Source organism: Denticeps clupeoides, chromosome 1 (genome assembly GCF_900700375.1).
Source record: "Denticeps clupeoides chromosome 1, fDenClu1.1, whole genome shotgun sequence".
NCBI classification, from domain to species: domain Eukaryota; kingdom Metazoa; phylum Chordata; class Actinopteri; order Clupeiformes; family Denticipitidae; genus Denticeps; species Denticeps clupeoides.
In genome coordinates, this window is record NC_041707.1 from 33,651,357 (window position 1) to 33,667,656 (window position 16,300).

The window sequence follows — 16,300 nt, forward strand, 5'->3', positions numbered from 1 at the left end:
ATTCATATTGGAGAAAGAAAAAAAACAGATGCACAGAGTGAAAGGGAAAATAAATGAGAAAAAGGAATGGGTGAAGGGCAGAGAAGAAGAACATGAGACAAAAATATTGTTTCTTTTTATGAAAATTAAGTTGCAGCCAGGCAGCATAATGTCACGATAGAGGTTATGAAATTCAGAGGAAGTTATCCAATCCGAGAGAAAGTTGTGAAAGTGGGTAAACTCTATTACAGCTTTGTACTGTTTACGCTGACTTTGGACACACCCTCAAAACAAAAATAAAATGCTTTAAAATGTGAAAGATTTTGGAAGAAAAACTGGTAAAACAAGCAAACTGACTGGCTCTCAATATTTTAAAGCCTGTACGAACACATTATTTACCAGGTGTGGTGTGTGTGTGTGTGTGTGTGTGTGTGTGTGTGTGTGTGTGTGTGTGTGTGAGAGAGAGAGCGAGCGAGCGAGAGAGGTTCACTTTGCATGCTGGGAAAATAGCTGGAAAGGGTAGAAAGGATGATTATTTCTCCATAAAATATATTGATTATTAATAAACATATAACATTAGGCAGAGTAGATACAATTTAACAGAACTAAACCTGCGTTCCATTACATCACTTTGATTTTTGCGAATAACCAGTCAAATGCCTGATCACAAGTCAGGATTCAGCACCATACAAAACTGTGTAAACCAGTGAAGTTGCAATTAGTTACAAGCTCTTAAAATGGAATGATTGTATCACTTATTTGTTTCTCAATAATCTGCCTAGCCCTAATTTTAAAAACTAGTACTAGCAATTGCAAATTGCATCACACACCAGTGATTTAGAACTGACATGGGTGGTTTTTACTCCTTAAGCAGCACATCTTATATATTTGCACCATACTGTGCAATGACAAGGTCATGAACAAATTCAGCAATACTACTAATATTGCATCAATGTATGCAATAATGTCATAGGAAATCTTTCACATGGTACTTATTCAGAAGATGAATATAAATATGATTCAGAATCTCTTGAGAAGTTCTCATTCAAGGGAGCTTTAGGTGAAAATGGAAGTGTATATATTTGACACCTGTAAATCACAATATGTCATCAGTGTGACACTTCCTGTTTCTTATCTCTCTTGGTCCCATGTTTCCTATGAGATCTGGACTTGAGCTGCATGGCGGAGGTGCTCTTTAAAGTCACCCTCTTCCCGGATTCCAGCTCCTCTGCACCTGGTTTCCACTGCAGAAGCAGCCCATCCTCTCCTCCAGTCAGTAGACCACCCCCTGCTGGCTGCCAGAGGAAGCATCGCACCACCGCTGAGTGACCACCCTTTAGTGACTTCACCAGACTCAGGCCGTCCCCGCTGCAGTCCAGGAGGTGGAGCTCCCCACGACTTGTCCCTCCCACTACTAATAGCTTCCCAGGCTCCTCGATCCAAGCTCCTCCCACAAAGTAGTCCAGGGATGTACCATCAGGAAGAGAAACTAGAGAACGTGCATCTGTCGCTGTCAGGAGGGTCAGGGGGTCATCAGAGTCAGGTCGAGCCACATCCCACAAGTGAAGGCTTTCATCATGACTCAAACACAGCAGCTGGTCGAAGTCCTTACCTGTTGAGCACAAGATTTCAACAAATGGAACACCAAAAAAAAAAAAGTGAAGAAGATGTTCTGGCGGCGCCACAACAAGCAGCGAATAACAACATTCCGGCAAATGTACTCCGGGTACATAATCCTACTCCATGTAACTATAACTCTGCGAGTTTTCACTGTAACTGGAGCATTGTTGTCCCGTCTTTCTATATACTGGACTGTATATCGCTAAGATGACAATAAAGGTTACTTTGAGATTGTTCGATAAATTGTTAACCAAATCATAGTCTCAAATTCTCTCAAAAAATATATACAAAAAAAATTTGTTGAGGTCTGAACAGAACATCATCTGGAATGAGGGAAGAAAGGGAACAGATCGCTTTAAATAGAGTGGTTTTGGAGAGCTGTGTGGTGCAAGATGAGCCTAATAGTGGAAGAAATGGCTTCACCTGCCCAGCAGACGGTGGCTGCCGAAGATCCGCAGTTGCAGGTGCTGAGCAGGGCCTCTTCCTCTGGGCCCAGGCTCAGGTCGAAAACATTCACCAGACCATCGCTCCCGCCTGTTGCCAATCGGTCCGGCGCTTGGGGGTGGAAGCGGACCTGCGTGACGTCGTCGCTGTGCGACTCGGAATAAACCCCGAGCACCGTGCCCTGTTTGGCCATGCGTGCGTCCCAGAACACCAGGAAGCTGTCCTCGCCCGCCTGCTCCGTACCTGCACATAGCAGCAGGTCACCACAGCTCAGGTCGAAAGAGCAGAACGAGTGGCCAGGGTCAACGCGGTACGTCTGTACGGCATCTGATCCGGGAGCTCGCACATCCCAGCACCGCAGCGTCCCGTCAGCCGAGCCGGAGTACAACAGGCCGGGAGAGGAGTGGGCAAAACGGACCCCACACACCGCACCAGCATGACCCTGAAACTCACGCTGCAATTTCAACGTATCTTTGCTGTGCAAACGAATGGCGCGGTTGGAGCAGCTGACCGCCAAAAGACCGGAGCCCAAGCCGGTACTGGAACTGGTACCGGGCTGCTGGGCTACGTCCAGGACATACGTGGGTTCACTGGGCTGCAACCGCAGAGCAATCGACAAGGTTTTGAATGTGTCTTCTAGGCCCTCCATGGCTACAGTAGGAAGAGAGGAAATGAATTAGGATGAAATACATATATATATATACACACACAAAATTACTGATATTCCGCCAGGATTAGAACAAGGACCCCCTAACAGAGTGTTTTCCTTCCAACCCACACTGCTTAGAAGCCTTCGCATACATTTTTAGCATTTTAAGAAACAAGTGAGCCTTATTGAGATGTTGTAGGAGCAAAAAAATATATATGACTGGTAAACAATAGCACAGGGGAGAATTTCCTGAATTTTAACCCACTAAACTACATTATAATGAATCTGGGAACAGAAATATACGAGTTAATCTAAATCTCTGCTAGCTGTTAAAAGCCTCCCATCTCTTTATGCTTCTTATACAGCAATAATAAAATAAAAAGTTGATCACAGCGCACCAAGTTTGGCCACAATGAAATACGGACTCTGTCGTCGCCTCGTTCGGAAACGTTCCGATCGTCTCCGTACAGACGTCAAATAACTCACGTTTCGTGTTGTGGTGTAACACTGTCTAACGCCCTGCCGGAAACTCCGGCTGTGCTCCTTCGTTCCGCTCGTTTGCTGGTCTGTCCTGGTTTGGCCACCAGGGGGCCAGGGGTAGAATAACTTTAGTTAGAATATTAGGTAAAAACAACATTCAAATAGGTCTTAAACTTGTTTTGATTGGCCAAGTCGTAAACCAGGCTCCCGGTGGAGCAGAATATTCTTCCAGGTTTTGGTGGACGTGGCTTGAGTTCCTTATCAAACCATATAATGATAATAATAATTATTAAAATAATATAAATAAAAAAATATAAGAACTGTTGTTGTTATTAATACACAATTTATTGTTGGTTTATTAATTCCTCCAGCATTTTCTTATTTGAAGTTGGATGGATGCTGGTTAATAATATACATTTTACCACTGGTTCCACTGGCTCTGCTGTGTAATGTCTGTGGTGTAATGACAGTAGAAGTAAGAAATGGAAGTTCATGCACATTAGTCTCATTAGTCCAAGTAAAGAAGGATATAATACGTGGAGATCGACACTAAAGACTTGGAGGCATTAGGCTTTAATTGATTTATGCTCTGTGTCGATAATCCAAAATGAGATCACAATGTAACTCAGATTGTGATTTATATTATAAACTCATTTGATTTTAATAAATCAAAAATCTGTAGCCATGACTGTACAGAGTGACATGGCTAACATGAGGTTTTTCCTGTTTTAATAGCAGTTTGATGCATCTAGTAACCAGATTAACACTATTTATCACTGTTATAGGTTTTGTTTAAAAGAGTAAAGAGTCATCAAAGTCAAATTTTACATATCCTCTCTGCCTTTACTTCTGAGGTGTAACTTTAACGTTGTGTTGTGGCTGGACCAGGATCTGTGACCCACTGGCTGCAGATCCGGAGTTGATCTGATGCCCTGATTAGTATCCGGCCCTCCCGTCCTCACTGTGGGAGGTGTGGTAAGTGCAGGATAAGACAGAAGGTTGCACTGACCGCTGCACATGCAGGCTTGTGTGTGTGTGTGTGTGTGTGTGTGTGTGTGTGTTCATCCTCCCTCCAGCCTGCTGAACAGAGATGTGGAGCTCAGTCAGCCCCCTGTCCGTTGTTGCTGTTGTAGTTTGGCTTTGCACTGTGGAAAATCTGCAGTGTGTCATTACATTTCACTCGCAGCAAGAACCTGCTGCACACCAATCTCTGTGTCAGCAGAAAGTTTTAACCATTAAAGGAATCAAGCTAAACACATGACCATTACCATCGTCAAAGACCCCAAAAACAACAACTCATTTTTACTCCCTTGCATACCATAATATGTTCAGAATGTTGTATTAAAGCAGGAAGAGTTTCTGACCAGGAGGGGGACATCTCTGGCCCACAGACCGTGCCCTGGTTCAGCCGCTTTTTTCCCCAGAACTATTTAATGTTAGCACCAAAGCAATAAATCAGTTTATTGCATTTTGAAAAAAAAGAGGTTAAAATATTCTGTGTGTGTGTGTATCCACAGGACCTCATGGCTAGAAAAAACAACAAAAGTGTTGAATTTGAACATTGAGAGAGTCATTCAATTAACAATATAATTTATTAATTCCAAGGGGAAAATATTACCACTAAAAACACATTAATTGGGAATCAATAATTCATACATACACTTTTTCTACAACACAATACAATTGTGATAGCAATACTGTGATTTGTAGCAGTATTGCCCTCATTGCATAGCCATATTCCCAGCCGCAAGAACTGGGTCAACAGAGGTTCCAGAAAAAAAAAAATCTCTTTATTTTGCTTGTGGGAAGTCTTAACTTAATGGTTTACGTTGTCAATTCAACTGAAGCCACGAGGCCCGCGTGGGACATTATGAACAGGAATATAATAAAACATCCATGGGTAATTATGATTAATTTTTGGGGGATTGCATGTGCTTTAAATATGTACAAAAAAAAAAAAAAAAGACAAACACACGTAATTTAACATCCAGGGGGGAAAGCAGATCAACACGTGAAGCATTATCAGATAAGAGAAGGGAACCCTTACTGAATTGCCCAGCCTTTTTTTTTTACATCACAAGGAATCAGTACTTCAAAGTGTAAATCCACACCATACCGTGCAATCGTTTCAGGGATTATTAATCAGAGCCTCTATAAAATCCAACCCCATAAAAAATAAATTGAGTTTCAACCCAGTCTAACAGAATGGCTTCAGAGAAAATTATTTCGATTAAAATCCATCCGGATGGACTGGTGGATAACTGTAACTCTACTGTATATATTCAATTTGGCCTTCAGGTTGGATTTTGCTCTTTAGCCATTTCTCAGTGCTTCACATGACTGTCAATCAATATCTAGTGATCAGAAAGTAAAATTCTTCCGTCTGTTTCGGCCAGTTGTTGCATACTCACTCCTGAAGACTTTGTGCTCTGAAGTACTCAGAATTTAAGGATCTGGGTTATTTCAGTTTAAAAAAATCAAATAAAATAAAAGAAGTGAAGCACAGGATGTACGAAGCCTGATGGACACAGTAGCCGTAGAATCTGTTTCATCACAGCACTGAGTCTATAGTGAAGGGCTCAGTAAAGGCACAACAATGGCGATGCTGTGAAACGCCCACAACTCTCGTCAACTTCTATTTTACTTGCTGTGAAGCTATTGATCCGCGTAATAACGTTAATCGCTTCGTGCGCTGTAGGGGGGTAAAAAGTTCATAATGTACAGGAGGCAGACGGGTGTATAATTAGCGCGGGCGCCTGCATCCTTCAGTCTTTTTTCCACGCAAAATTCCTCAGCGGGAATGCAATGTGATCAAGGTGTGTTTCAGGAAAAGGGGATTAAAGTTTACAGCTTGCAGGCCAGGGCGTGTCTCCATTGGTGAGGAGGAGGACAAAAAAAAAAAAAAAAACTAAACACACACATACATGAGGAGGAAAGGCAAGCCCTTCCATCAGAAGAGAGAGACAATGGAGACCTGCCCTGGCAGATCCTGCTGAAATCCTGCTGGAGCTTCACCGCCGCTGACGTCCAGGTTGGACCGCAGCCGCGTTAAAAAGGAGCCGCATGACGCAAACAGGTTCAGGAGTCTGGTTTCGGCCGCTGTTCCAAAAACCTTTATTTATTGTTGTGTTCTCCGCAGCACGAAGTTTCAAATCGCAGGGGAGAAAAGAGGGAGAAAAAAAAAAAAAACCTGTTCTGGTAAAACACACATTTAGACAACAAAAAACACACCCACACAAATCGAAGGAACATGGGAGGGGGGGGGAAATGCACCCACGGACACGCGTGCCCCGTCGTTCGGACGACCCACGCCAGCAGTGGGGAACATGGTGCATTCTGGGAATAGTGCATTTTTAAAAAAAACAGTACCACAGGTGTCCCTTCTTTAAACCACGGGGACAGATGCTCATAGCCACACCAAGCGTGGAGTGGCCTAGAAGAAAAATAGTTTTGTTGGATGTGGGCTAGAAGGTACTTTGAGAAAACTGATCTCAAACTATATATATTTATATAGCACAGGCCAAAGTTTGGACACACCCTCTCATGTGTTTTCTATATTTTCATGACCATTTACGTTGGTAGATTCTCACTGAAGGCATCAAAACTATGAATGAACATGTGGAGTTATGTACTTAACAAAAAGTGGAGACCTGGACAGTCACCAGACCTGAACCCAATCCAGATGGTTTGGAGTGCTGGACCGCAGAGTGAAGGCAAAGGGGCCAACAAGTTGCAGAACCATTTCAGGTGACGACCTCTTGAAGCTCATCGAGAGAATGCCAAGAGTGTGCAAAGAAGTAATCAGAGCAAAGGGCGGCTATTTTGAAGAAACTAGAATATAAAACATGTTTTCAGTTATTTCACTTTTTGTTAAGTAAGTAACTCCTCATGTGTTCATTCATAGTTTTGATGCCTTCAGGGAGAATCTACCAATGTAAATGGTCATGAAAATAAAGAAAAGACATTGAATGAGAAGGTGGGTCCAAACTTTTGGCCTGTAGCGTATATATATTTTTAATATATAATTTGGCTTTGGTTAAGGCAACAGTTGCCTACAGTGGAGGTCCTGCAGATGGCGGACGTTCAGTAGTGCTTTTCTTTTGTCACACTACCCTGTGAGTAGCAGCCATACTGGGGTAGTGGTTTACACGGCTGAATGTTGGAAGACTCGGCGTAGCCGTAGCCACCATTTTTGTACTCCCACGAAGTGCAGTGCCATGCGCTTACCCTGGGTATACATTAATAAACTGGTAAAATAAGGAAAGGAACGTCATCTTTTTTTTTTTTTTTTTTACAAAAACACCATTTAAAGATTGAGTTCTGGTTAACGTTTTATGGAAATCCTGAGTTTAGCCCGCAGCGCTGTGCTTAGCGCCAGTTCGAAAACAGTGCCCTATGGAAGCCAGAGATGCTAACACTATTTTATCATATGCTAAACAACATATGAGCAAAGGCATCTACAGCTACTAAAGTGGCCCTCACAGGGCATCTGGGTTCATTTTCAACAGCCCAGAGTTCAAATGCAGGAAAGGTGTACAGGGATTGCAGAGATACAGGTTGGATGCTATTCAGTCCCGATGGAGTTCGGTTCTCTCCGAAAGGCACGAGAAGTCCAGTCCAGAAGGAAGCGAGTGCAGAGAACCAATCAGCAGCCAGCGCTGCAGTCATATGTGCCCATCCATGGCTTTGCTCCTATGAAGTCCAACAGTTCAATGGAACAAGATCAAAAAGAATCACAAAACTAACATGAAAATCACTTCATTCAAACAAATTTGAAATGTAATCGCTATGGAATGAGTCAAAACAGAAAAGCACAAAAACATGGATAAGACTAAATGAATTCAACAGTATTTGTTTGTTTTAATGCTCAGTGTGGGTTTTCTAAAATGGCAAATAAGAGCTTAGTGGTTAAAATGGGAAAATTAGGCTCAGATTTCCATCAATGAAACTATGAAAAGACTGAAAGCTCAACGACTGCACGACAGAAGACGACAAACAGCAGCACAACGCTAAACGACTGGTATTCGATTCTTTTTTCAACTGAAGGTAACAGTTGGTGGAAAGGGAGGTCACATCAGCGCAATCAAGAGTGAAACTGTTCATTCAAGGCACCCATGAAAACAAACCCACCGACCAATCACATCAGTCCCATGAGATATAGGACCAGGGGCACCATGAAAAGGGCGCCGAAGCCCACCGTGCCGTAGACGACGTATCGGTACGGCAGCTCCACCTCCATGTGCTGCCGGGCCTTGCTCACGTCTCCCATGGGGATGCGGAAGAGCCGACAGGCGAGCGGGACAGTGATGGCCTTCATGAGCGCGCGCGTGGCCAGCAGTAGCAGCATGCCTATCCCCAGTCGCAGCGCGCAGCGCCCCACCAGGGCCAGGGACAGCGGCGGGAGGTGGAGGGGCAGCGCAGAGGCCGGCGGGTCCGGCAACAGGCCGAAGCGCATGTTGAGGTGGGAGGCCACCGCCATGCCGGCCCCCGTGCCCAGGATCTGTGCCGTGTCGCCCCGGGAGGTGCTCCACGTGTCCAGGGTAAAGGAGAAGACGCCCAGGCCCACGTGCAGGGACACGATGAGGAGCGGGGCGTAGTGGTAGCTCCGGTTGAAGTTGTCCACGGGGTCCAGCGTCGGCCAGAAGACCAGGAGGATAAGCACGCTGTAGACAAACCCGACAATCACGTCCTGACAGAGGGGAAACACAGCACAGCAGGGGTTAAACCTCGAGACCACCCACACACAGAGAAAGGGGAAGCTGGACGTTAAGCCCTTTATTTATTCAAACTTTTATACAAATAGACGAAGTAAATTCCAGACTGGAGTAAACACCAGACTCTTAAAAAAGGTCCCCTATTATGGAAATGTAACTTTGTGAGATTATTTAACATTGATAGCCTGTCTGTGGTCCTGTAGTGGCTAGAAACGTGTAAAGCGTGCTCAGACGGTCGGATCTCACCCAGAGAACCTCCCCTAAAACATTATCTCCACCGACCGTCATGGCTTCCGAACGTGCAAAGCATTGCAGTTGTTTTGTACTCATTTGTAAATGTAATTTGTGTGGGGAAAAAAAAAATGCAGACACGACTTCCTGTTTGTGCCAAACATTGTGGTTGGTGAATGTCATTTCGGCAAATGCCCGCTCACTTCGATAGGCCGCTCTCCTCCTCATCCCGCCTCTCTCCTCCTCATTTGCATTTAAAGCTACAGACACCGAAACGGTGTGTTCTGGGGAAATGTCACTGTGGGACTGGATCAAAGCGGCTGGAATTCTGCACCATGTCTGGTTTTCAGTATTAGGAGACCAACAAGACCAATATAAAAGAAACCAAAAATGTCATGCCAGGCCACATTTAAGATGCAGTCATTCACAGAGGTAACATCACTACTTTGTTCTAAAACCAATTATTATTGCCAGCAAACACAGAAAACAAGAGTGGTGTCGGCTGAAGTCATCATTAACGCAGCTCTTCCTCTGGTCCAAAGGTCTGGTCCCTGCCTATGAATTCAGGCAAAACTGCAGACGAGGGGAGAACGTTTTATCAGTGCTCCGATGATGTTAAGAATCACCGTTATCGCAAGTGCAGTCAATCCCTCTGACATGACTGCACGTGGCCTACGCTACTGTTTCAAGCAACGTGAGCAGGAAACCAACGGCGCTTACCAACCCGGAGGGGTCTTACAGGTCAGCCTGTGTAAATTATGAACGGTTCTTTAAATGTTATGGCATTTTATGCTAGACAAGGGCAAAAGCGCACAGCGCTTTGAAGCAAATGCGAGAGAAGGAAAGAGAGCTGAGGAATCTGCAGATGACAGCATTCTGAAAACTAAAGCCTATTATTCCACCGCGACTGAGCTGCAGCCCTCCGCAGCGCTGCTGCACGGCGGGACAAAGAGAGCAAAGCCCCTACTTCCACAAAGCCAGAATGAGTATCAGCAAACCAGTACTCAGACGATGTTAAAGCAATACTGACTAAAGTTTGATTTGAAAACAGAGAAGGGACCTAACAGAAAACTGCTGCAACGCAAACTCCTGAACTGGCAACATCACACCACTACCGGAATCACTAAATATTCTCCAAGCAACAAATATTAGATGAATTGGAATCAGTCTCGATAACTACTGGTAATTCTTTTAGCCTGACTTAGCTGTACAAAGTCACACATATTAATGTTAAATAGTAAAGCGCTGATATTCATTAGACAATTAGTGTTGAAGTCAGCATAACGTATCTCATTGGATTCTGTTTAGGTCGTTCAAGACACAGACATGACACGGCTGGAACCACGGCGACGGCTACTTTGACAACAGACGCCTGCACCCCAACAAACCAGATGAATTAGATCCTCACAGGGGTGAAAAAAGTGCATCTGAAGACACATGAGGCACATAAGAGAGAGAAAAATGGTGAGTGGATGAATGTGTGAGCGAGTGAGAGAGAGAAAGAGGAAAAGAGGACTGGTCCCATGACTAATTTCACCCCACGGAGAGGGAGTTAGAGGAAAACATGACACTCTCAGCAAACACACACACACACACACGCATGAGAACATGAGATCATACTTCAGCTAAATTACGGTAAAGCCTTATGGTTGACAAGGCCATAATGAGAAAATTACAGCCTTCGCCATGCACACAACACCCCTGTATTCCCTCCACTTCTCCCGCAAACTAATATGACAAGTTCCTCTAATATCAGTTAACACAAAGATAAAGTTCATTTCTGTGTTATTTAATGTAGCTGAGATTTCTTGGTTACAGTTTAATGCGTTTTGGCTTTTGGAAATAACAACACATGGTCATAAATAAAATGATTGAATGAATTGACTAACCCAGCACTGTGTCCATTCACAAACCCCCAAAATTGTGTACCTTGCCAGCACTTTGTAAAAAAAAAAAAAAAAAAAAATGTAATTTACAAAGACTGAATCCATATCAGCTCGTTCTGAAGACTCTCTGTGAAAAACAAATACCCAGTGTAGTGAGCCAAAGCCTGTGTGCTTTATTATGTGGGGTCCTTTCTTGAGCTGGGAAATCCTTGGTGACCTCATGACACATGTAAGCACTTACAGTACAGTGTGTGTGTGTGTGTGTGTGTGTGCGTGCGTGCGTGTTCTGTCCAGCCTTAATTAGCCTCCAAGAATTCTAATCCTTACCAATCAACAAACCTGTCTCTGTGTGTCTCTGTGTGTCTCTGTGTGTCTCTGTGTGTCTCTACACATCTGTGATTATCACGACTGCTGGGGTAATTCTGAACTTTTCCCCCCGTAATCCAGTGAACGCACATACACACGTTTTACTGATCATGACAACATTTTATTTTATTTGATATTTACAGGAAATACTGTGATATTTCTCAGCAATATTTCCCCCAAAACGATATCTGCTGACCTCAATCTTATTTCTGTGCCAACTGAAGTTTACAGTAAGCAACACTTACCAGGATGGAATGCATGCCCATGTAGATTCGGCTCAAACACACCAACACACACCAGCTCAGCGCCACAGTCAGGCCCAGCAGCAGCGGGTACTGGAGGGAAGACACACACACACACACACAGAAATTAGGCCAGTTAACAACACAATAGTGCGCCGCAGACAGGATGAAATGATGAAGGCTTAAACGTGAATGCAGCAAAAATAAAATATATAGTTTCCTGAACTGTTCTTCACCAAAGGCTGACGCTACTTGCAACTTTCCAATAAAAGTATAACTTATATGTCCAAAAGACAAAGAAATTCTCAATGACTGTCACAATGCAGGTAACAAAATAAAAAGAAAAAACAGCCAGACAAAGAAAGTTCTCCACGACCACACCCACTCCTATGGGGACATGCAGTCTTGGGTGACATGTAGATGAGCAAAATATCCCCTGACTGCAATTTTTTTGTACCATATCTATTTATTTTAGAGGACATAATGACAGACTGCTGACATCGGCACTCCTCTATTGTTTTCATTCTCCTGTGCGGCATCGGATTCGTGTCAGATGATTTCCCTCCGAACAACAATGAACATGGCTTCCTCAATCTGCCTCGCCCTCCCATTGGTGGTTTCCACTGTTCTTCATATATATTGGGAGCCGGAGCTGGAATGTGCTTGCATGTATGTGTTCGTGTTCATGTGCACACACACACACACACACACACTCCTTTATACAACCTCAATAAATTCAAACAAGCACATGCACATCTTGCTGCCAAATTAATACACACAGATCAGCAGATAACAGACACTTATCCTGTACACCACACACACACACAAGCTGACAATGCAGCTTGCTAAGAGTCCTGCTTTAAGATTTTGACGTACAAACATACACAAAGCTACATAACATACATAAAGCTAAAAAGCTAAATAAAAACCATCCTTGAACAAACAAATGTTAATAAGAACATGATCTCTGTTTGGATCCTCCTTCAATTCAAGAGAGCGGAGGGCGTGAAAATGCCTGCAGGACTGGAGGCATAAAAAGGCTCCAAAGTTTCGGTCCGGCACAGTTCATATCGCGGTGATGTCACTGACTGCCCTCTTGATCCCGTGTCACAGTGGCATCGCTACACACAGCTGACTGACCAGACGCCAGTCACCATTAAGCTTGTTCGCTCCATTAAAAAGTAGAAACCTGCACATGTTCAGGGTGTGTGTGTGTGTGTGTGTGTGTGTGTGTGTGTCCCACGAACCCCCAACTGCAGGAACAAGAAACTTTTCAGCAACTGAAAGTAATCTGCACATGCAGTGTCAGAGTCAAGGGAACCAAAAACCAGGAAGAGAAAGCAGGGAGCCGGAGGAAGTGGACAAGTGAAAGTTGACTGAAAGGGGAATTAAAACAGAGTTTGTGACCGTCGGCCGGCAGGTTCGGGTTAACGGCACTGACGTAAACAAACAAAAAAAAAAAAAAAGCAGCTATTAAATCATTTACAACAAAGAGTTATGAAACAGATGTTTGTGCTCAAAGGTCAGGCGAGGAAGGTGACGAGAAGCAGAAGTGCGCCGTGTTGACCGGGTCCGCGTTAACCCGATGAACTCTGAGCGCGGTCCCACACACGCAGGGACACGAATTGACCAAACTTGGCAGCAAGAGTACAGTAGGAGCGATACGCTGGACACGCCTTTAAATGTGTGTAGCTAAAGGTTACAATTTATCAGTTATGTATATTAATGTATCTTTTTCAAGTTTGTAAAATCCACTTGCACAAATGGAATCGTTTCCCCCCCCCAAAAAAATAAAAAAATAAAAAAACCCACACACATTCATAACAGTGTGACATCGTCACTGTTTCACTTCCAGATTTTTCCGCAGCCGCCGCTCAGTTTGTCTCTTTTTAAGAAGCAAGCAGAAAACAGCGGCTCTGCAGAGAGAGTCTTTACATGTTGAACTGGGATATTCCGGGGCGATGGGGGGGGTTCAGCAGCTCATCGCCGCATCACCTGAATAATTACAGTCTCTCTCTCTCTCTCTCTGACTTCTGGTATAAGACCGAGTATGAGCCGCATCTGCGAGTCCTTCTGTGCTCGGGCAAGTCAGTGCAGAAGCATCTCCAACTCAGACGAGGGGGGAGATCATCAGGCTGCCTACACCCTTACACACACACACACACACACCACACACACACACACACACTAGGGAGGAAGAAAAGACTAAAAGCGAACTTAATAGAAATAAAAGACTAATAATTTACATTTCATTCATTGTTAAGGATAATTTCCACATTTTTCCATGTCGTTTACAGAGAGGGGAAGCAATCATAGGCATCAATGTTTAAGTGTCTTGCTCAGGGACACAATGGTAGTAAGTGGGATTACCCTTCTACTATAGAACTAGCGGGGTCTTCTTTAAGACAGGGGTGGCCTAGCAGTTAAGGAAGCGGCCCTATAAATCAGAAGGTTGCTGGCACTAGGTGCCACTGAGCAAAGCATCGTCCCCACACACTGCTCCCCGGGCGCCTGTCATTGCTGCCCACTGCTCACCAAGGTGATGGTAGAGACACATTTCGTTGTGTCACCGCGTGCTGTGCTGCACTCTTTCACAATGACAATCACGTCACTTTAAATAAACCCGAAAGACAACCTTGGAAAATTCACGGGTCGTCGCATTCATCATTTACTATTATGACCAGGCAACACACCGAACCAGATTACGGTCCGTCCTAACGGTCCTGGGACCACTGGAAGACTGCGGCCATAAACCTCACCTCCCAGCGGCCGTAGGTGAGCAGAAAGAGGGAGAAGGGTATGGCCGTCCCGGACATGGCGTGGGTGGAGGGCATGCTGTACTCCGAGTTGTAGAACATCTCCACCTTGACCACCGGCGGCGAGGCGGGACGGGACCAGCGGATCACGTCCTTCGTGCACTGTCCGAGGTACATGACCCAGACCCACACCACGATCAGCCGCCGGCTCACGTAGGCGTCCACGTTCCAGATGAGGAAGGGGAAGAAGGTCATGTAGAAGAGCTCGTTGCCCAGCTCGGTGCCGAACGTGAACAGGTAGTAGAGGAGCTTGTTCTCCACTAGGAACTCCTGCCCCGTCTCGCCCGTCAGGGAGTTCCTCCGCAGCGGCTTCAGCGTGCTGCCTCTGAGGCCGGGCTCCCCGACGTGATTCCCGGCGGGACACCCGTTTCCCTGGTGCGCGCAGGCTCCGTTGTTCAGAGCCCGAGCCCCATCCTCCGCCACAGGGCCCCTGACGCCGCACAGCCGCTGGAAGCCGGCGACGTGCTGCGGGTTCTGGAGATGCTCGCACAGCCGGAGGAACTTGCTTCTGAATCCATTCGCCATGTTTCGGGGCGGACGCGGTCAGGAGTGGCGCTCAGCCCGACGGTTAGCAGGCACGCTAGCTCGCTAGGCTAGCCGCGCTCCACTGCGCCTCACGCCGCTCACACCATCGTGGAGAACGGGTCCCAGGGGCGCGCAGCGGAGCACGTCCTGCCGAAACACGCTCCGGAACCGGTCCGGGCCGCTTTCTTCCTTCGCTCCGGCGACACGGCGAGCCGACTGGGAGGCGGGAGAGTTCCGCTCGTCGCTGAGCGCTCCGCTATCTCGGGCATCCGGTGAGTTACTGACAGATCCGCGAGGCGGGCGGCCGGGCGGGCGGGACTGACGTACGCACGTGGGTGACGCACACTGTACCAACAGCGGAGATTCGGAGATTCGGATCTTTTGGCTCTGATCGGTGCAGTAAAGATGCGACTCATTAGGATGTTCTTCATGTTTGACTGTTAACTATTAGCAATATCAAATTAGTGATCTGAGATCATAGATATCTAATATAAAATGTGTTATTATTGATAATAATAAGTCATGGATGTTCAGAACATTTACATTTTACATTTACAGCATTTATCAGACGCCCTTATCCAGAGCGACTTACAATCAGTAGTTACAGGGACAGTCCCCCGGGAGCAATTTAGGGTTAAGTGTCTTGCTCAGGGACACAATGGTAGTAAGTGGGGTTTGAACCTGGGTCTTCTGGTTAACAGGCGAGTGTGTTCCCCACTAGGCTACTACCAGAACAGGCCCGTGTGAAAGTGGGTTATTAGTAAGTGGGTTAATTAGTCCACTGATTAAGGAATTGATAGGGGTTGGATAATCTGCGTGTATACTGGCCCTTTGTAGATGAGATTAGACACACCCGTTTTGAGAGTGAAAGTGGGGGATATCTGATTAATCTTATTAGACTCCTTAGGCAAATTTTAAAAAGTGTAGTGATTGTCACATGTGATACACAGCAGCACAGCACACGGTGCACACAGTGAAATTTGTCCTCTGCCTGAGTGAGCAGTGGGCAGCCATGACAGGCGCCCGGGGAGCAGTGTGTGAGGACGGTGCTTTGCTCAGTGGCACCTCAGTGGCACCTTGGCAGATCGGGATTCGAACCGGCAACCTTCTGAATTACATTTGCTGTTTGAAATATTCTGTCCAGATTCTGTGCATCCATTCATGCCAAAGCCCACTTAAAACCATTATTAACTAATCATTAACAATTAATCAAATGAATTAATGCAATTTTATTTAAAACTGAATAATGCTACTTTGGCAAAAATATATATGTAATTTGGCACATATTTCCACTCTTCTTCTTAATCATAACAAAACAATAACCCTCTCGCTGTGTGCATTCTTCAGA

At 45.2% G+C, this 16,300-nt stretch overlaps 2 protein-coding genes across 3 annotated transcripts; both read right to left on the reverse strand.

Annotated features, from left to right (window-relative positions):
* Window positions 1-36: 36 nt before the first annotated feature.
* On the reverse strand, window positions 37-3,194 carry wdr89 (WD repeat domain 89). Of its 2 annotated transcripts, none has more exons than XM_028993078.1 (3): window positions 3,091-3,194; window positions 2,023-2,694; window positions 37-1,591 (listed from the first exon to the last, which is right to left on the reverse strand). In XM_028993078.1, exons 2-3 carry the CDS (start codon window positions 2,690-2,692, stop codon window positions 1,089-1,091), a joined length of 1,173 nt encoding a protein of 390 aa, XP_028848911.1. In that variant the 5' UTR covers window positions 2,693-2,694; window positions 3,091-3,194; the 3' UTR covers window positions 37-1,088. The 2 variants fall into 2 exon arrangements, with proteins under 2 accessions (XP_028848911.1, XP_028848921.1); XM_028993088.1 differs by having other exon boundaries at window positions 3,179-3,188.
* A 4,253-nt stretch (window positions 3,195-7,447) lies between these two features.
* sgpp1b (sphingosine-1-phosphate phosphatase 1b) lies at window positions 7,448-15,255 on the reverse strand. The gene is made up of 3 exons (XM_028993064.1): window positions 14,371-15,255; window positions 11,615-11,704; window positions 7,448-8,861 (listed from the first exon to the last, which is right to left on the reverse strand). Exons 1-3 carry the CDS (start codon window positions 14,950-14,952, stop codon window positions 8,310-8,312), a joined length of 1,224 nt encoding a protein of 407 aa, XP_028848897.1. The 5' UTR covers window positions 14,953-15,255; the 3' UTR covers window positions 7,448-8,309.
* Window positions 15,256-16,300: the final 1,045 nt, after the last annotated feature.

Bases quoted from the DNA above. Each gene is read 5' to 3' on its own strand.
- wdr89 (XM_028993078.1), bottom strand. From the start codon at position 2,692: ATGGAGGGCCTAGAAGACACATTCAAAACCTTGTCGATTGCTCTGCGG. The intron at 1,592-2,022 runs GTGAAGCCATTT...TGTGCTCAACAG, and splicing joins AGCCACCGTCTGCTGGGCAG to GTAAGGACTTCGACCAGCTG.
- sgpp1b (XM_028993064.1), bottom strand. From the start codon at position 14,952: ATGGCGAATGGATTCAGAAGCAAGTTCCTCCGGCTGTGCGAGCATCTC. The intron at 11,705-14,370 runs GTGAGGTTTATG...TCTTCCCTCCAG, and splicing joins TCACCTACGGCCGCTGGGAG to TACCCGCTGCTGCTGGGCCT. The intron at 8,862-11,614 runs GTAAGTGTTGCT...CCCCTCTGTCAG, and splicing joins TGGGCATGCATTCCATCCTG to GACGTGATTGTCGGGTTTGT.